Source organism: Phyllostomus discolor, chromosome 6, assembly GCF_004126475.2.
Source record: "Phyllostomus discolor isolate MPI-MPIP mPhyDis1 chromosome 6, mPhyDis1.pri.v3, whole genome shotgun sequence".
Taxonomy (NCBI): Eukaryota; Metazoa; Chordata; class Mammalia; order Chiroptera; family Phyllostomidae; genus Phyllostomus; species Phyllostomus discolor.
Window position 1 is genome coordinate 63737811 of NC_040908.2, and position 17726 is coordinate 63755536.

Here is a 17726-nt window from a genome sequence, read left to right on the forward strand (position 1 = left end):
CTTCATTATGCAATTGTTGTTTGTGGTTTAGTCTTACACATTCATATTTCTGACATTTGTAGGGATAACTTGTTACTTCATTTTTTTGTAGATATTGCCAATAAGTTTTTGATTTTGCTATGCTAATTGCTTTGTTTTTATGGGAGAAATTCAGGGGATTTCAAAAACTACATCACTCCCCTAAGTTCATTGTCAGAATAGCTTTCCCTTCTCTATTCCAATTTACACCTATTCAGCATTCTGTTTTCTTGATAGCATTTATTTTTTCATTGGTTCATTGCCTTTCTCCATCCCTTCTTCAATGTAATCTCTAGAAGAGAGACCTCTTCACTTATTACTGTAACCCCAAGCACACAGCACAGAAACTTCCACAGCAAGCATGGATACATGTGAATAAACCAATAAATGGATGGACAGTGCCAGTGTTGTTAATCTGTATCTGCAGAGAATGAAACTTTCTTTTCTTAAGCTTCAGCATCCCACAAACTTCCATCAATTAAAAAGATGTATTTTAATTTGCATTAAAAGCTACTTTATTTTTTAAATCTTTAAAGTAATTCATATAATATTCATGTTCAAAAATGTATTAATCACATAAAGATATAATCCATGTTTTATTAGAAAATAGGCAATGATTTATTGTATTCATCAGTATTGTATATTTCAGTATTGTATATTTCATAAAATTTGTATATTTCATAAAAATTTACCAAATTTTGTATTCAGTATTGTATATTTCATAAAAATTTACCAAAAGAATAAAAAGTAGATTCTAACTAACCTTATGTTTCTCACGTTTTCTCCTTTTGGATTTTTTCTTCTCTCTTTCTTTCTTGTGTTTTTTCCTTGATTTTCTGTAGGCTTTCTCATTTTTCTGCTTCTCATCCTCTTTTGTTTCCTGTTCTTGTGTTTCTTCAAATCCTGCATCATCTATTTCACCATCTTCTAATTCACCATCTTCTCTGTAGAAGATAATGAAAATTTTAATTTTTAAATGTCAAATCTAAAACAAATATTACAAAAACATTTCCAAAAGAAAAGAAGCATGTGATAAGAAATTAAGTTATAATAACTTAGATCAGGGTTGGCAAACTTTTTCTGTAAATGACCAGAGTGTAAGTAAATATTTTAAATTTGCTGGCCACATAAAGTTTCTGTGACAAATTCTTCCCTTTTTTTTTTCAAAATAACCTTCAAAAAATGTATGAACCAGTCTCAGGTTGGCAGCCAAAGTGTGCCAACCTCTGACTCAGATTAAGATTACTGTCTGTGACAAAATAAATGCATAAATGCAGTACCATTCCAAAATATTGCAATAGTTACCTAGTTGCTACAATATTGCAATAGTAGCTATTGCAATAGCTACTAAAATACTTTATAAAAATGTGAAGCTAAAACACCTGAGGAAGGAAACAGAGACTCTAACTACAGAAGGGATTTTTAACTTAGGGACCTGTTGACAGCTATAAATAGTTTTAAGATAAAAGCAATCTATATTAATTTTCATCATCAAAGTAAACTTCAACAAGCAAATTTCAACAGGTAGATAAATAATAAAACCTTAACCAAACAAAACCAAGGCAGAATAGTAAATTCCTCAACTTGAATCTGGAAAAAAATATTCATTGTAAAACCATAAATCTAATTCTACTTCCCAAATACCAGTATCTTTGGTATTATGGAGGCTGAATCCTAGAAACAAACCTTTATGTTGATTATGGCATGTTCACAATTATAGAAGCCAAAGTGTTCATTAATAGTATTTTTAAATGCAAATTCACCAATTGATCTACATGTGAAGATAAATACATAAAATAATTCTAACATTTAATCCTGCTTCCATACAGTTTGAAAAATGCAAACTACTACAAATAGTAGATGGTAGTACAGAAAGACAGATGTCTGTGTGTGACTGGAAGCAAATGAGAAGCACCCAAACTATTGTATGTGCATTTTACTTAAAATTACCACAAATGTGTGATTTCTAAAATGCAAAACTGATCACATCACACTCCTGCTAAAAATCTTCAGTGACGATGCAATAGCTCACATTTGCGTAAAAACAATTCACTGCAATGGAGGAGATGGTCTCAACAAGATTGGCTATGAGCTGGAATTGCTGGACAGTGAGATATGTATAAGAGGGTTAATTCTACAATTCTCACTTTATGGGTGAAGTTTTCTATGATAAAAAGGCAGTATCACTGACCTGAGGAGGATGTCAAAACTCCTTAATATTGCCAAAAGGCCCTTTATCACAGAGTCCCTGCTTACCCAGCTACAGTACTTCCAATTTCCTTACTTTCCAAACCTGAAATACTGACTTAGAGAACCTTATTGCCTGGCTCCTCTTAACAATCACCCTTCATTCCTTCACTTAGCTAATTCCAATTCAATCTTTAGGACTCAGTTTAGATGTCACTCCCTCCAAAATGCCTCCACTAACTACCCACATTTAGGTGAAATGATCCATCCTAAGTACTCCCCTAATAATTCTCATCTCTTTATCACTGCACTCTAGACATTACATTGGAATAAGTTGTTCATTGGTTGGTGGAAGCAGGGTATATGAGTGTCTTTCATAGCTTATCTCTAACTCCTAACATGATATGCTGATGTTTACTGAATGACCAAATGTATAACATCCATAACCCTTTCCATTATAGAACAGCCCATGATATCACCCCAGACAGACAGTGAAATCAATGTTATTTTCTTGTAGTTTCTATTATAGAATCAAAGAGGTATATATCCATTCAGGAGAACTTGAAAATTTCTTGTAAGGCTAGGTATTCTAGCTGTTTTAAGAAAAAGGTTCTGAACTTTTATAATACGATAATGCTTTATGACCCAAGAAAAATGAGTGTATATATTCACCAAAAGACAAGTATGAGGATGTTCTTAGCAGCTTTAGGCATAATAGTGAAAATATTACAAACCACCTAAATCTCTATGAACAGGAGTGGATACATAAATTGTACCTTATACAATACTATAAAGCAAATAAACTTAACAACTGCTATATACAGTATGAAAGAATCTCATGATATAATCGTAAGAAGCCAGACATGAGAGATTCATTTGATGCCATTCACGGCACCACAAATCCACGTTGACATTAAGTCAGAATAGTGATGACCTCTTGAAAGGTTGTAACTAACAAACACCAGGTACTAAGGAGCCTTCTAGAAGTTTAGGTATTCTGGATATTATCTGTGTACACTATATACACATATACTATGTGCAAAATTTCTTAAGTTGTACATTTAAGAATTGTGTGCTTTACTGTCTAATTTTACACTGTAAAATTTAAAATACAAACAGCAACAAAAAGCCCCATGGGTGCTCAGTATCTCTTCTAACTTGAGCTCCTTACAGCATTTTTAAAAAGATTTTATTTATTTATTTTTAGAGAGAGGAGAAGGGAAGGAGAAAGAGAGGGAGCAAAACATCCATGTGTGGTTGCCTCTCGTACACCCCCTACTGGGAACCTGGCCCGCAACCCAATCAGTGATCCTTTGGTTCACAGGGCTGAGCTCAATCCACTGAGACACACCAGCCAGGGCGAGCTCCTTAAAGCATTTTTATCTTTTTTTTAAATCCTTATTCAAGGACATTTTGCAGTGTTTTTGTTTTGTTTTATTTTGAGAGAGACAGAGAAAAAAACATCAATCAGTTGCCACCTGTACATGCCTGGACTGGGGCTTGAACCTGTAAACTGGTGCCATGACCCACAATCGAACCCTCAATCCTCAGGTTACAAAATAACGCTCAACCAACTAGGCCACACTGGACAGGGCAGCATTTTTTTTTTTATCTTAAAACCACTAATTCATATTCAGCATTTTGACTATAGCTCCTCAAATACATAGAGCACTCAAGCTGAAAGTGCTGCATAGAATTAGAGTTCTTCTTCTTTACATAAATTCTTTCACTGTGAAAATACAGAAAGTTTTGCCCTGACTGGTGTGGCTCAGTGGGTTGGGTGTCATCCCACAAATTAAAAGGTTGACAGTTTGATTCTCAGTCAGGGCACATCCCAGGACTCAACCTTGAGTTGGGGGCTTCCAACAGACAACCCCCATTGATGTTTCTTTCTCTCTTTCTCCCTCCCTTCCCCTCACCCTAAAAATAAATCTTTATTCTTATTTTTTAAATATATTTTGTTGATTACACTACTACAGTTGTCACATTTGTTTCTCCCCTTTACCCCTCTGTCCTGTGCTCCCTCTAGTATCTCCCCCCACCACCCCTTAGTTCATGTCCATGGGTTGTAAATATCAGTTCTTTGGCTTCTCCATTTCCTGTACCATTCTTAACCTCCCTCCATCTATTTTGTACCTACTAATTATGCTTCTTATTCCTTTGTCCTTTCCCCCCATTCTCTCCCTACCCCATCCCTCCTGTGATCTCCATTTCTGTGATTCTGTTCCTGTTCTAGCTGTTTGCTTAGTCTGTTTCTGGGTTTTGTTGTTTTTTTTTTTGGTTCAGTTGTTGATAGTTGTGAGTTTGTTGTCATTTTACTGCTCATATTTTTTCTTCTTTTTCTTAGATAAGTCCCTTAAACATTTCATATAATAAGGTGGTAATGATGAACTCCTTTAACTTGACCTTATCTGGGAAGCCCTTCCATTCTAAATGATAGCTTTGCTGGATAAAGTAATCTTGGATGGAAGTCCTTGCCTTTCATGACTTGGAATACTTCTTTCCAGCTCCTTCTTGTCTGCAAAGCTTCTTTTAAGAAGTCAGCTGATAACCTTATGGGAACTCCTTTGTAGGTAACTGTCTCCTCTTGCTGCATTTAAGATTCTCTCCTTGTCTTTAATCTTGGGTAATGTAATTATGATGTCCTAGATGTGTTCCTCTTTGGATCCAACTTCTTTTGGACTCTCTGAGCTTCCTGGACTTGTATGTCTATTTCCTTTGCCAAATTGGGTAAGTTTTCTTTCATTTTTTTTTCAAAGAAGTTTTCAATTTCTTGTTCTTCTTCCTCTTCTAGCACTCCAGTGATTTGGATGTTGGAATGTTTAGAGTTGTCCCAGAGGTTCCTAAGCCTCTCCTTATTTTTGTGAATTGTTTCTTCATTCTGTTCAGGTTGAATGTTTATTTCTTCCTTTTGTTTCAAATCATTGATATGAATCCTGGTTTCCTTCCCTTCACTGTTGGTTCTCTGCACATTCTCCTTTATTTCATTTTGCATAGCTTTCCTTTCTTCCTTCATTTTGAGGCCATACTCAGTATTTCTGTGAGCCTCCTGATTACCAGTGTTTTGAACTCTGCATCTGATAGGTTGGCTATCTCCTTGTTGCTTAGTTCTTTTTCCAGAGTTTTGATCTGTTCTTTCATTTGGGCCATATATCTCTGCCTCAAGCACCTGTTACATTGTAAGGGCCAGAGCCTTAGGTATTTACCAGGGCCAGGCAACCCACTTGGATGCATAGTGGTGCTGTATTTGGGAATGGGCAGAGAGGGAACAATGCCACTTTCTCGGCTCTTGCCCGGATTTCAGTCACTTCCCCCATCACCCACAAGCAAAATTGCACCCTTCTAGTGCTGGCTGCAGGGTGGGCGGGCTTGTGTTTATTCTAGGACCCTCCAATGGACTCTCCTGTGACACTGGCAGTTTCTCCTGCCACCACAACCCCTACAGATTTTTACAGCCAGAGGTTTATGTTTCTTCTTTAACTCCTTGGTTGTTAAACTTCCATACAGTTCAATTTTCTGGCAGTTCTGGTTGTATTTTGTTTTTAAATTGGTTGTCTCCTTCTTTTTATTGTCCACAAAAAAAAAGCATACCTACCTATACCTCCATCTTGGCTGGAAGTCCATTTAGCAAATATTTATTCATTAGCTTCTCAGTGGGGATACAATGGCAAATAAGAAAGAGACATGGTTTTCTGTGATAAAGTTTTCAATCTAGTGGTGGCGGAGACAGACAGACATCAAAGAATCACAAAAATAAAATAACAACCATACAAGTATATGAAGAAGGTAAATAGTGCTATGAACACACAGCAGGGAAAGCCTGGAAGGCTCTGAGGAAGTCATGAATGAACTGAGATGAGGAGTTAGCCAGAGAGATGAAGGGTGGGGGAGTGACCACTGGCAAACAGGAAATAGGATGAACAAAATTTCTGTGTAGGACTGAGACAGAAACTGAGACAAGGCCAATGTCACTGGATCATAAAGAAAAGGAGGGAGACTGGTTCAAAATTATGCTGGAGTCATAGGTGACAGTAGGATCATGCAGAGCTTTGAGCATTCTGAGAGAAATAAGAAAGTTCTGAAGTGTTTCCAGGAAAGAAAGTGATATAATAAGGCTTCTTTTCCTACTGAATGAAAAGGAGACCTACAGCGACAGAATAGGTGCAGGGAAGCAGCTGGGACTGCTACACTACAATAATCCAGTGGGAACCTAAAAGAATGGCAGGTACATGGAGATTCTGACACTAGCCACACCCACTGTCACTGATGGGAAAGCTTTTCCCCCGACAATGTTGAGGAAGAAAAAAATTCGTTAAAAACAACAAATATTGAGAAGTAAATAGGCTATTATCTTCCAGAAAATCCTCCTTGAATATTACAAACATTCCCATGATTTATACCCTTATATCATTATTATCATTATTACTGCTAAGACCACTCCTTTTCATAGGGTCAAGATTTTCTTTAAAAATAGTAAGGATATGGCCCTGGCTAGTGTGGCTCAGTGAACTGAGTGCTGGCCTCTGAACCTAAGGGTCACAGTTCTATTCCCAGTCAGGGCACACACCTGAGTTGTGGGCTAGGTTCCCAGTAGGGAGCATGTGAGAGTCAACCACACACTGATGTTTTTCTCCTTCTCTTTCTCCCTCTCTTCCCCCTCCCTCTAAAAATAAATAAATAAAATCTGTTAAAAAATATTAAGGATGTGAATGAATAATGAGTTAATTTTCTATGTCATGCCAGCAATATAATTCCAATCATTCCAGCCTCAAAATTTTCAAAGTATACATAGGTACATACATATGTATACATCCATATGCATATATATGTACATATATACATGCACATACATATCAGCTGGCATAGGTAATGCATATATTAGTAACATATTAATGAAACATCTAAATTCAAGCAATATATTTTCCTGGTGAACTTCCCAGTATAAATTTGGTGCAGAGTACACCATGAAGTTATAAGTTAAAAGACCTTCTGAAGAAACAAAAAGAGTCCTTACAGGGAGACATATGCTTTTATTTAAACACATTTTCAGATAATAAAAAAGATTAAAAACAAATGAGCCATACATACATTCAACTAGAGGCCTTGAAAATGGGAAAACCCAAAAGAAAAAAAAGAATGAAAATAATAAAGACAGAAATCAATAAAATAACAAAAGCAATAGAGAATGTAAATAAAACTTCAGGCTATTTTTTAGAGGCATAACCATCCACCACTCACTATCATACCAGTTGGTCTCAGTATCCTACTGTCATGCTAATATAGATATGAACAACAGAAAATGTAAACAATTATATTTCAGCTGTGCCTTTAAAAGAGGACAAGTTGCCCTCACCAGTGTGGCTCAGTTCATTGGGCATTGTCCTGCAAAGCGAAAGGTCTCCCATTCAATTCCAGGTCAGGGCACTGGCTCCACTATGGGTTCAGTCCTGGGATGGGGTGTGTACGAGAGGCAACCAGTCAATGTTTCTCTCTCACATAGATGTTTCTCTTTCTCCCTCCCTTCCCCTCTCTCTAAAAAATAAACAAAATCTTTTAAGAAAAAATAAAAGAGAACAAGTTAATCTTGCAAGACCAAATACTACCTGGAACAGAACTTTTAAAAACCTTGGAGCCATGAGAGGGTTATGGATACATGACTTTCTAACAAATAATTTTAAAACAATGCTCAATAATTTTAGTCTACATTTTTGATGATCTAATTCTTTCACTATTTGTCTATCTTTGATTCTAGCTAATGTGTTCATAATTAAATAATTCTGAAGCAAAATAACATCTTGATTCAACTTTGCAGTAAAAAATAAACTAGTGTGATGATAATTAACAATTATTGAACACTTACTATGCTGCCAGACATGTTGAATCAGTTCATTTCATCACCATGTGAATTCTATGAAGTACTATTATTATCCTCACTAACCAGGTGAAGAAAGGAGACAAAGCTTAACTAGCTGCTAATAGATGGCATAGCTAGAACCCAAACCCCCAGCACTCTGATTCTCAGGCCCATAATCTTAACCACAAGGGTTTGTTCTTAGTAAGAGCTTGCAAATAGCTAAACCACTTCATAGCAGCTGATGTAAAGAAGATTATTTAAGTCCTGGCTGGGTAGCTCAGTTGGTTAGTGTTGTCCCAATATACTAAGGTTGCAGGCTTGATCCCTGGTCAGGGCATGTACAAGAAACAACCAATGAATGTATAAGTGGAACAGCCAATCTATGGTTTTCTCCCTCTCCACCCCTCTAGACATCAATTAAAAAAAAAGATTATTTAAGAACATCACCATTTGGTAGACAGAATATGAGAGTATTTACTGTAAAATTCCACACTTTTATGTTTAAAATTTTTCATAATAAAATATTGGGAAAAGGAGATTTAATCAATGCACCATTTAGGTGGTATTTTAAGAGATGATACAAAGACTGTTAAGGTTTGGAAGCTGAATTTTCTAATATGCAAAAGTAAATATGAGTTACTTCCATTCCACAGGAGTTACTTTAATGATTGTCAGGAAATGGCAGCCACCAGATTGGTCGAATTGATAATGTAGAACCTGGAGGTTATATACAGGGTATTCTTTTTTTTTTTTTCTTATTGAACAGCACTTTTAAGTGCTCAAAGAAAATCAGCCAAAAAGTTTTAGTCAAAATTTCTATGTATAGGTTTTTTTAAGAGGTGAAAAAGACGTAAATCACACAGGGATTAAAAAAAAAAGGATCTCCCTATTTCATTTCAGGATCTTACACAAGCTAATAAAGAGTGGTTCGGAGTAGGGGACAGCCTATTAGGTGAAAGCCTCCACATCAAAGTCAGAAGGAAAGAAAAGAGGGGAATGCTGAAAGAAATGAAAAGTGCTGTTATCACTAAGATTTGCCATTTAATTAAAACAAAAAGGGGCTAAGCACCAATATCCAGACAAGAGAACAGAATCCTAATAAAGCTGCCAGAGCAGCAATTTTCACCTAACTTAAAGAAGACTCAAACCAAAAACAAAACAAAACAAAACAAGCAAACAAAACCCTCTTTTATTTAATGAGGACTCAGTGTTCTGACCAAGTGAAGTCACCTGAAACTGGAAATTAAAGTAGGAGTGTTAAACAAAACCATAACCAACAACAGAGTTCTTAAAAAGACTAATTAATGCTTTAAATTCATGGCATGTTAAAACTGAATACTGCCCTGGCTGGCGTAGCTCAGTGGATTGAGCGTGGGCTTCGAACCAAAGTGTTGCAGGTTCGATTCCCAGTCAGGGTACATGCCTGGGTTGCAGGCCATGACCCCCAGCAACCACACGTTGATGTTCCTCTCTCTCTTTCTCCCTCCCTTTCCCCTCTAAAAATAAATAAATAAAATCTTAAAAAAACAAAAAAAAAACTGAATACTGTACTTAAGAAGACATCATTCATAGTAGGATAGAATAGAAGCTCTAGAGCTGGAAAACTCTGGGTCCAAGTCCTACTTCTCAGTCTTAAAGTACCTATATGAACCTGAACAAATTATCTCACATCCAATGCTCAGTTTGCTCATCTACAAATGGGAATAACCAATTCACCACTGCAGTTAAGAACTAAGTGAGATCAGTTAGGTAATCACTTAGCACTGTACCTAGCAGACAGCTCTCAACTAAAGTCCTTTTCTCTTATGATTTACTTGAAATAGATACATTTGAATAAAATGGGTATGCTAGACTACAGGTATTTTCATTGAAATTGGGGAAGGTTATAAATCCAAGAGACATGGATTCTAAAAGGAAATTTCCCATATTTTCCTTCAGAGAATAAATAAATAACAATGAAAAACTATCCAAAACAAGGAAAAGCAGAAAGGAAGCTAGAGTGCATAACTCTGAAGTCTATTCACGAGGGCATTTCTATTTATCCTATCATTAAGCAACACAACAACAACGTGTGTGAAAGCTCCCCTATTTCCAAAGTCTCCTGAATGCAACAACAAAACACAAGACAGAATGTAATACCCAGTGTTCAGAGTGACTACAGTGATGACACAAAGATATTCATGATGACACAAAGTAACTTAGAAAAGAAAAAAGAATCAGTAACTATCTATTTAGTAAGATAGGATGGCACACCATGCATTTTATTTACAAAGAGTTCCTTATTAAGAGTTTAAAAATATATCCTTAAATTTGTATATTTGACATCAAGAATGTAAAGCATTCCATTCCTCAAATATCCTTTATGCCATAAGCAGAGACAGACAAAACTGTGAACTCATTTGCCACTTTTTTTTGAGATTACATTTACAAATTTTTACATTTCATTCACTCATCTCACTAAGCTAAAATTCACTTACTTTTGCTCCCTTTCAATTCATCCTCTTGAATTAGGCTCTTCAGAGAACAAGAAATTCAACAGAAACAAATCCCAGCAAACAAAATACCCTTAGAATCTGAAAGCCAGAAAGCAATCTTCCAGGTGTCATGATGTCAAATAAAAGCTGAGAAAGTTTTGATAGATGAATATACAACTGCGTGAAACTGCTTCTGACTCAACATCTAAAAAGGACACTTGTTCTGTAAGTGTCCCACTTCTGAAATTAACAGATATAAGATTAACTATAACATGAGCTACTGGGGCTTCAGGATTTGAGAGTGATAGAAGTTTGTTTGTTTATTTTTTAAAGCAAAGTTAGGCTTTGGCTTAAGTGTTGAGCTAAAGCAAGGGTGTCAAACTCATTTTCACTAGGGTCCATAGCAGCCTTGTGGTTGCCTTAAAAGGGCCGAATATAATTTTAGGACTGTATAAATGTAACTTAACTAGTTCTTAAAGTTAAGCAAGAGCTCAGCTCTGCTGCCAGGTAGAAACAAGGTGCTGGGCCAGATAAAACAAGGTAGAGGGCTAGATGTGGCCCACAGGCCTTGTGTTTGCCACCTGTGAACTAAAGCACGTTTCTCCATTGCGCCTCAGTTGGCTTCAAGTCACCTCTGGTGTCTCTTAATGTGACATGATCAGGGATTGCATGACCATTAGGTCAGTATTATCCAATCAATGTTACAAAGTCATATATAAAAAAGCCATGTCACCTGAATTTACTGTTAGTATACATATTCATTTTCTAAGTTAAGAGGGTGTTTCAGGTACCACTTAGAATAAGAGTCTCCTTATCAGATGAAGTATAAATGTACATAAATTCAAGAGAAAAATGCAATTAATGATTATAGGAACTACTTTATGAAGAATATAAATTAACAATTTTCAAATAATCAAACAAAAATGGAGTAATAATAAGAGTGATTATTACTAGAGTAATAGAGTCATAGTTAGCTGATGACTTCAGGAAAAATACATCCTTTTTGAACTGATAAATGAATAAAATTTAAGTTAAATATATGAAGCTGAATTATACAAATTTTTGTCATAATTCTAACTTTGTTCAATTATTTGGCATACTAGTATTCACAACATTCAACAAAATAACTTCTGAAGATAATGTATAATTTTTAATTATTTACTTCTATGAATCTTTTGAGAAAAAATCCTACTTGGGAATTTGTATCTTTCGTGTGTGAACTAAAAACAGAATGTTAATTTTGTTACCTCAAAATTTCCTAAGAAAAAACTTCGAAGTTATATGCCACATATTCAATCATCTTTGCTCCAGATATTTAAAAAATATGTAAAAAAGAAAAGGTTAGTGGAAAAAAAGTTCCCCCAACTATCTTGTATTCCACTAATCTTAGTTAAAAGTGGCCCTCCAGTCAATACCCATCATGTGCACTATAGCAATCATAGGAGCAGCCTAGCAACAGGCAGTGCTGAAAATTGTTTCTGTACTGTCATGTCCTATTTTTTAGATCAGATCACTAAAATTTCTAATAATAAATTTTAATTTGAAGAATATTTAAGATTTATCCATATATTCCAGAAGATTAATATATGATGATACTGGCTTCAGCCCCAGCTTTGGTTCAGTACTGATTTTTCACACTTGGGCATTTGGCATTCAAAAAAATGTGTATTTGGTGCAATGTATTTATATACCCAAAAGATGTAGGTTGCTTCTCCCTTTCATTTGCTTACCCAAACTGTAATTTTAAGCAGACTCCTATGTTCTCCAGGGGTATAGAAATCAACCCACAACTCCCTTTATAGGCTAAAGAGTAGAGGTTGTAAAGAACTCAACCCTACACACATACCAGTGATCTAGCACCTTTTATTGTCAACTGCTCATAAGCAAGGAAAATACAAATGAAAGAGGTATCAGTTCTCATGATCTCTATGCATTTTCAATGACTCCCCTTAACGGATTGAAACTTTTGTTTTTTTATGGCTAAAAATTTGCAGATCTAAGTTTGTTAAATTTATTCCATATTCTCTTTAAATAGGTGAAAATTATTATTCTTTATAAATTCAATGTTTTAGATCCAGAAAAACTGTCATATAAAATGAATTTATAATGAACTAGGATGAATTTGCCTATGATCAAGTAATAGCTCAAAAATAAAAAACACAAACCCAAGTGTCCAGATCCCAACCCAGCATCTGATACCAGACTTACTATCATTATGATTTACAATCACAAGACAGACTGATTCTCATTCAGATGTTTACTCACCTTGGACAAGTTATTTACCCTCTGAATCTGTTTCCTAAACTATTAATATCTGTTTGTCATATACACCAAATGAATTAAAGTATGTGAATTATAAACAGCAAAATATGTAAAACATCAAGTATCATGAGTTCTAAACCTAGGTTCTTTATTTTCTACTGCTTTTATAATATATTGTTATTGATTTTCATAATGGCTTTATGTATAATTTTAATGACAATAACTTAGGACTCCTTTTAAAAACTCCTTGGAATTTGTTTTGATCACTTATTTGCCACTCAAAAATGTGGCAAATGAAAGTGGCTTATGTGGCAAGAATGTGATTTATGAAAGTTTAAGTATTAAAACAGTTCATTTAAAGTGTTAAGTCATGTACTCACAATATAAACAAAGCCAAGCTAATATATATAATTTTACAACAGAGAAATATTGCTCTTTACCAAGAGTATTAATTGTTGAAACTGCTTTTGCTAAGGTCATCCAGTGACTACTATCTGGGTCATATATGACATCAGCAGTCAACTAATACCTTCCAGGACCCAAACATCTCAAAAAAGATACTGGAAATAAGAACGCCCTCAGAAAGTTCAACCATAAAACCAAAACAAGATGAACCAGAACAGAGATTAGGAAGTCAGACACATGCAACAAAATAAAAGATGACTGACTAAATGTAAGATATTAACTTGCAATGAAAAGAAATTTATCTATCAGAGAGGAGGGCTGGTTAGCAACAGAAGTCATGAAAAAGAAAACATGGAGACAAATGTGGCCAGTGCCCACAGGAGCATGCCTAGGAGAGGGGACACCCTATAAGGCAGATGGATACAAAAATCTGCTTGGTGAATGTATTATGGAGATGAAAATATCACTTTATCTGAGTCTGATGCCATTTAAAATTATAGTCACTTATAATCAACTGCCTTGTTCTAATCCTATGTCTTGTTTGTTAGGCAACTTTTAGTAATTTGGTTTTCCAGGTATTATGCTATATAAGAAAGAACATACTCCCTAATGCCAACATCTAATCCTCATTTTACATGACCAAGTTGGCATTCTGATATGTACACATATACATTCTCTTGTGATGGTGATGTTTTCCCCTCAATAAAAGTTTGAGCTCTAGCAGATTGAGTTCCCACTGATTTACTGTGACCTTGGAAAAATTTATCAGTCTCTTAGTGTCTGCTTCCTTGTTTGTAAAGATGGGGAATACTTCCCATAGTTGTTGTTAAGATTAAATAATTCAAAAACACTTAGAACCTGTCATATAGTAAGCACCAAACAAATGTTAGCCATTGGTATTTATTTTTGAGCATGAATTAACATACTGAGGTCTGACTAGCTCTGATCAGTTTCTGAATCTGAAAAAGTAAAGCAGGGCCACTGTGTTGTACAACTCCAGGGACATCTATAAACAAAAGAATATGCTGACAGCAAGGAGAGGCTTGACCTGGTGAATTCAAAGTCACCATCTCTGTGAGGTTTTTTGGTAGTCAAATTGCTTGTCTGTCCAGGCGAAAACATAACTTCGTTGTGTAACAAGGGGTTACCAACTCAAATTCCTAAGTGGCTAGGCAGGTCGCCTAATGAGTGAAGATGACTTTGCTTGAGGGCTGTTTGCAGACTAAGTATGAGTGATAGGACTGTGAAGGTTGGAGACACAAATCAAGCCTGATGGCATTCAATCACAAGTATTTTTAGGCATTCTGTTCAGCAAACCACAAAGTGGGCAGATATTACAGGCCTGAAGACCACGAGTTTGCATATCCTGCAGCACTCTTTCATTCAAGCTTTTAAATGTCCTCATTTAGTATACTCTTACTTTCCTTTACCTACTCTGTGATCATCCCTCGTCCTTGGCTTCTAGAAAACTCCTATCTTCTTTATGGTCTCCTCCACATACCTGGGTGATGTCATCATTTCAACTAATATGTCTGCTGAAAACTCTCTGATCTTTATCTCCATTTCTATTAACTTTAAGAAACATCTCATGAATTTTGCCTCTTATCTGCTTTCTCATTGCCAATGCTGTTGACCAGGAGCTCATCACCCAATTTCTAGACTTTTTTGGTAGTTCTGACTCACTCCTTTCTTTCATGCTCTACATTCATCCAGCAGGAAATCCTATTTGTTCTACCTCAAACCATATCTGAAATCCAACAATTCTCACCACCCTGGCCTAAACCATCATAACCTGTCATTAAGGTTACTGCAGGAGCTTTCTCATTACCACTCTTAAGAGTAACACCTCCTCTGTTCAAATCCTCCAGTGGCTTCCATCCTACTGAGTGAAATCCAAGTTCCTTACAATGGCTTACAAGGCCCTCACAATCACCCTGTTGCCCATCTAACTTCATCTCTTACAGCTCTCCCCCTTCTTTGTTCTTTTCTGTAGCCACACTGCACCCTTGTTTTCCCCTAAATGACATTAGGTTCCTTCCCAGCTCTGGGCTTTTTCCACCTTCTGTTCCCCTTATCTGGAATGTTCCTCCCCCACATGTACTGGCCAGAATTGTTCCCTTTTCAGGGTTTTGCTCAAATGTTACTTTTCCAGTAAGTCCTTCCTTCAACACCCTATTTAAAATAGAAATACCCTTCCCTTACCCTTCCCTTATTAAAGGGTAAATAATACCCTTTAAAACATAAAGGGAGATGGCATAAAGGGAGATGGAGGATGCTCCATCTCCCTTTATGCTTTATCATCTAACATGTTTTTTATGTTTATTGCCTCTTTCTCCAAAGAAAATGTAAGCTCCATTAGGTAAAGAATTTTCTTTATTATTTTCCCTAAGCCCAGAACAATATATATTTAAATATTAGGTGCTTAACATATAATGAAAGTGATTGAAAGCTCCCTAACTTGTCATCTTCTACTGATTGCTCTTTCAGTAGTCAACTTTCTCCTAGTCTCAAGGTACCATACCCCAAAATACATCTGATCATTCTCCTGCTTAAAAAACTTTGTCAGTATCTATACATCCTTCAGGGTCTGACTCTTAATTCATTTAAGCCTTTTCCTCATTGCCTAAAATGTATTGTACATGCTCCACATGCAAACACTTTTACCATCCCCGAGTCTACCATTTCATTTCTCCATGCTTTTCACATATTTCTGCCTTTGCTTGGCCAACACTTGTTCACACTCCAGACCTAGCTATCCCATTTATGCCACCACTGCACTCAGTTCGCGCTTCCATTATACATGGCGCTATCATTAGGTATTTACCAATCTGTTTTTCCTACTAAATCATAAGATCCTGGAGAGCAAGTTCAGTGATATTGTATTCAGATTTGTTTCCCCAGTGCTTAATACTATACTTGGCACAGAAATGTCTGTTGAATGAAAATTTAACAAATGAAATTTAAAAGTGAAAGAATTTTTCTATAAGAGGCTAGGAAAAGAAAAATGTCTTCCTAACAGTCAAAGTACTTTCCAACATCAAACCTGAACATGATGTCTGAGGGGGTTTTTTTGATAAAGAAAAACTCAACCTGATAGTTTTAATAACAGTTAAATTAGCAGATTCAGGAATCAAAGATATATTGATAGTTTCAGTTTTGCAAGATGAAAAGAGTTCTGGAGATTGGCTGTACAACAATATGAATGTACTTAAGACCACTCAACTGCACACTTAAAAATGGTTAAGATGGTAAATTTTATGTTATGTGTATTTTACCACAATTAAGAATACAATTAATTAATTAATTGCCTAGTGAGGGAAGACAGTTACTTCAGTAAACATACTAATTTACAAACCAGATATAGTGTAGAGCATCAAGTAAACTCTAATGTAAGAAGGTGCATCTGCAATTTAATTAAAATTACTGACATATTAAAGTGAGAAGGGAAATTGGAAGTAATGTAATTCAACTATCTGATTTCACAAACAAGAAAAATAATCACAGAAAAGAGAAGAGCATTAACCAAGTTAGAGGAAAAACTAGGATCAGAATCCAGGCTTTATTCAGAATGCAAGACTCTCCTAAAATACAAGCACATTACAATCCCAAACAATTCCAGAAGTGAAGGCTAGCACTTACTGCATTACTTCCCTATGAAAATTTAATGAAAAGTGAAAATAATACTGCAGGGAGTAGTTGGCATAGCTGGGTTTTTATCTAGGTTCTATCTGTGGGATCTCAAACAAATACGTCACACTGTAATGCTACATCATCTCATGGGATTAATGTGAGAATCAAATGAAAGCCCTATTACAAATGAAAAGTATAATTATCTCCTCCATCCTTTCCTTCAGATTCTCCAAGTCTCTCGGCAAGGTTCCCATCATTCTGCTGTGGGGGGGTGACGAGAGGAGATGGGGTGTAATCCCTACCATTTTGACTAGGTGGGGTTCTCTTGTTCTTATTTTACATAAGCCAAGTGGGAGAGGAGGGGAAAAAGGTAGGAAGGTTGCTCTTAATGAGCAAAGAATAACCTCTTACTGAAACAATTATCCATACCTCCTATCAATTAAAGACTCTGAGAATCATATGCTCTTTATACTGTTCATGTCAAAATTATCTTTTTCCCCAGTGAAGTCCTTGTAAAACTTTTTAACTTTAGTACATTTCAGAAAATTGTACAATAGTTATTTGGATATATATTTATCTTTCCTACTTCACTGCAGATGTGTCAAAGCAAGGGTTCAGTATTTAGCCTTTAGGTTGTTTGTGAATTGTCTTACTTAGATCAACATTCAGCTGCAATACAAAGCTAGGTGGCTGGAGTTGTGCCTATAAGAACTGGATGAAAACAAAGACTGAATGAAAAAGGAAACAAGAATTTTATCCTCCTTTGATTTCCCCTAACCTCTATTATTTATTTCTAAAGGCCTAGTCAGAAGTCCTCCACGAACATTCTACATTGCCACACATTTATTTGTATTTTTATATTAATAACACTTTATAAACAGTGTTTTCACTCTAGA

At 35.7% G+C, this 17726-nt stretch overlaps 1 protein-coding gene and 1 long non-coding RNA gene across 3 annotated transcripts in view; one reads left to right on the plus strand and one right to left on the minus strand.

Annotated features, from left to right (window-relative positions):
- The window catches only part of ZC3H6 (zinc finger CCCH-type containing 6), a 61277-nt gene that overhangs the window by 40495 nt on the left and 3056 nt on the right, over positions 1-17726 (minus strand). For both annotated transcript variants that reach the window (XM_036028272.1, XM_028514414.2), the window contains exon 2: positions 782-962. In XM_036028272.1, the coding sequence (XP_035884165.1) occupies positions 782-962 (181 nt within the window). The remainder of the gene's footprint in view (positions 1-781; positions 963-17726) is intronic.
- LOC118501154 lies at positions 1092-1554 on the plus strand. Its single transcript, XR_004903758.1, has 2 exons — positions 1092-1326; positions 1363-1554. It is a non-coding gene; the product is annotated as an uncharacterized LOC118501154 (long non-coding RNA).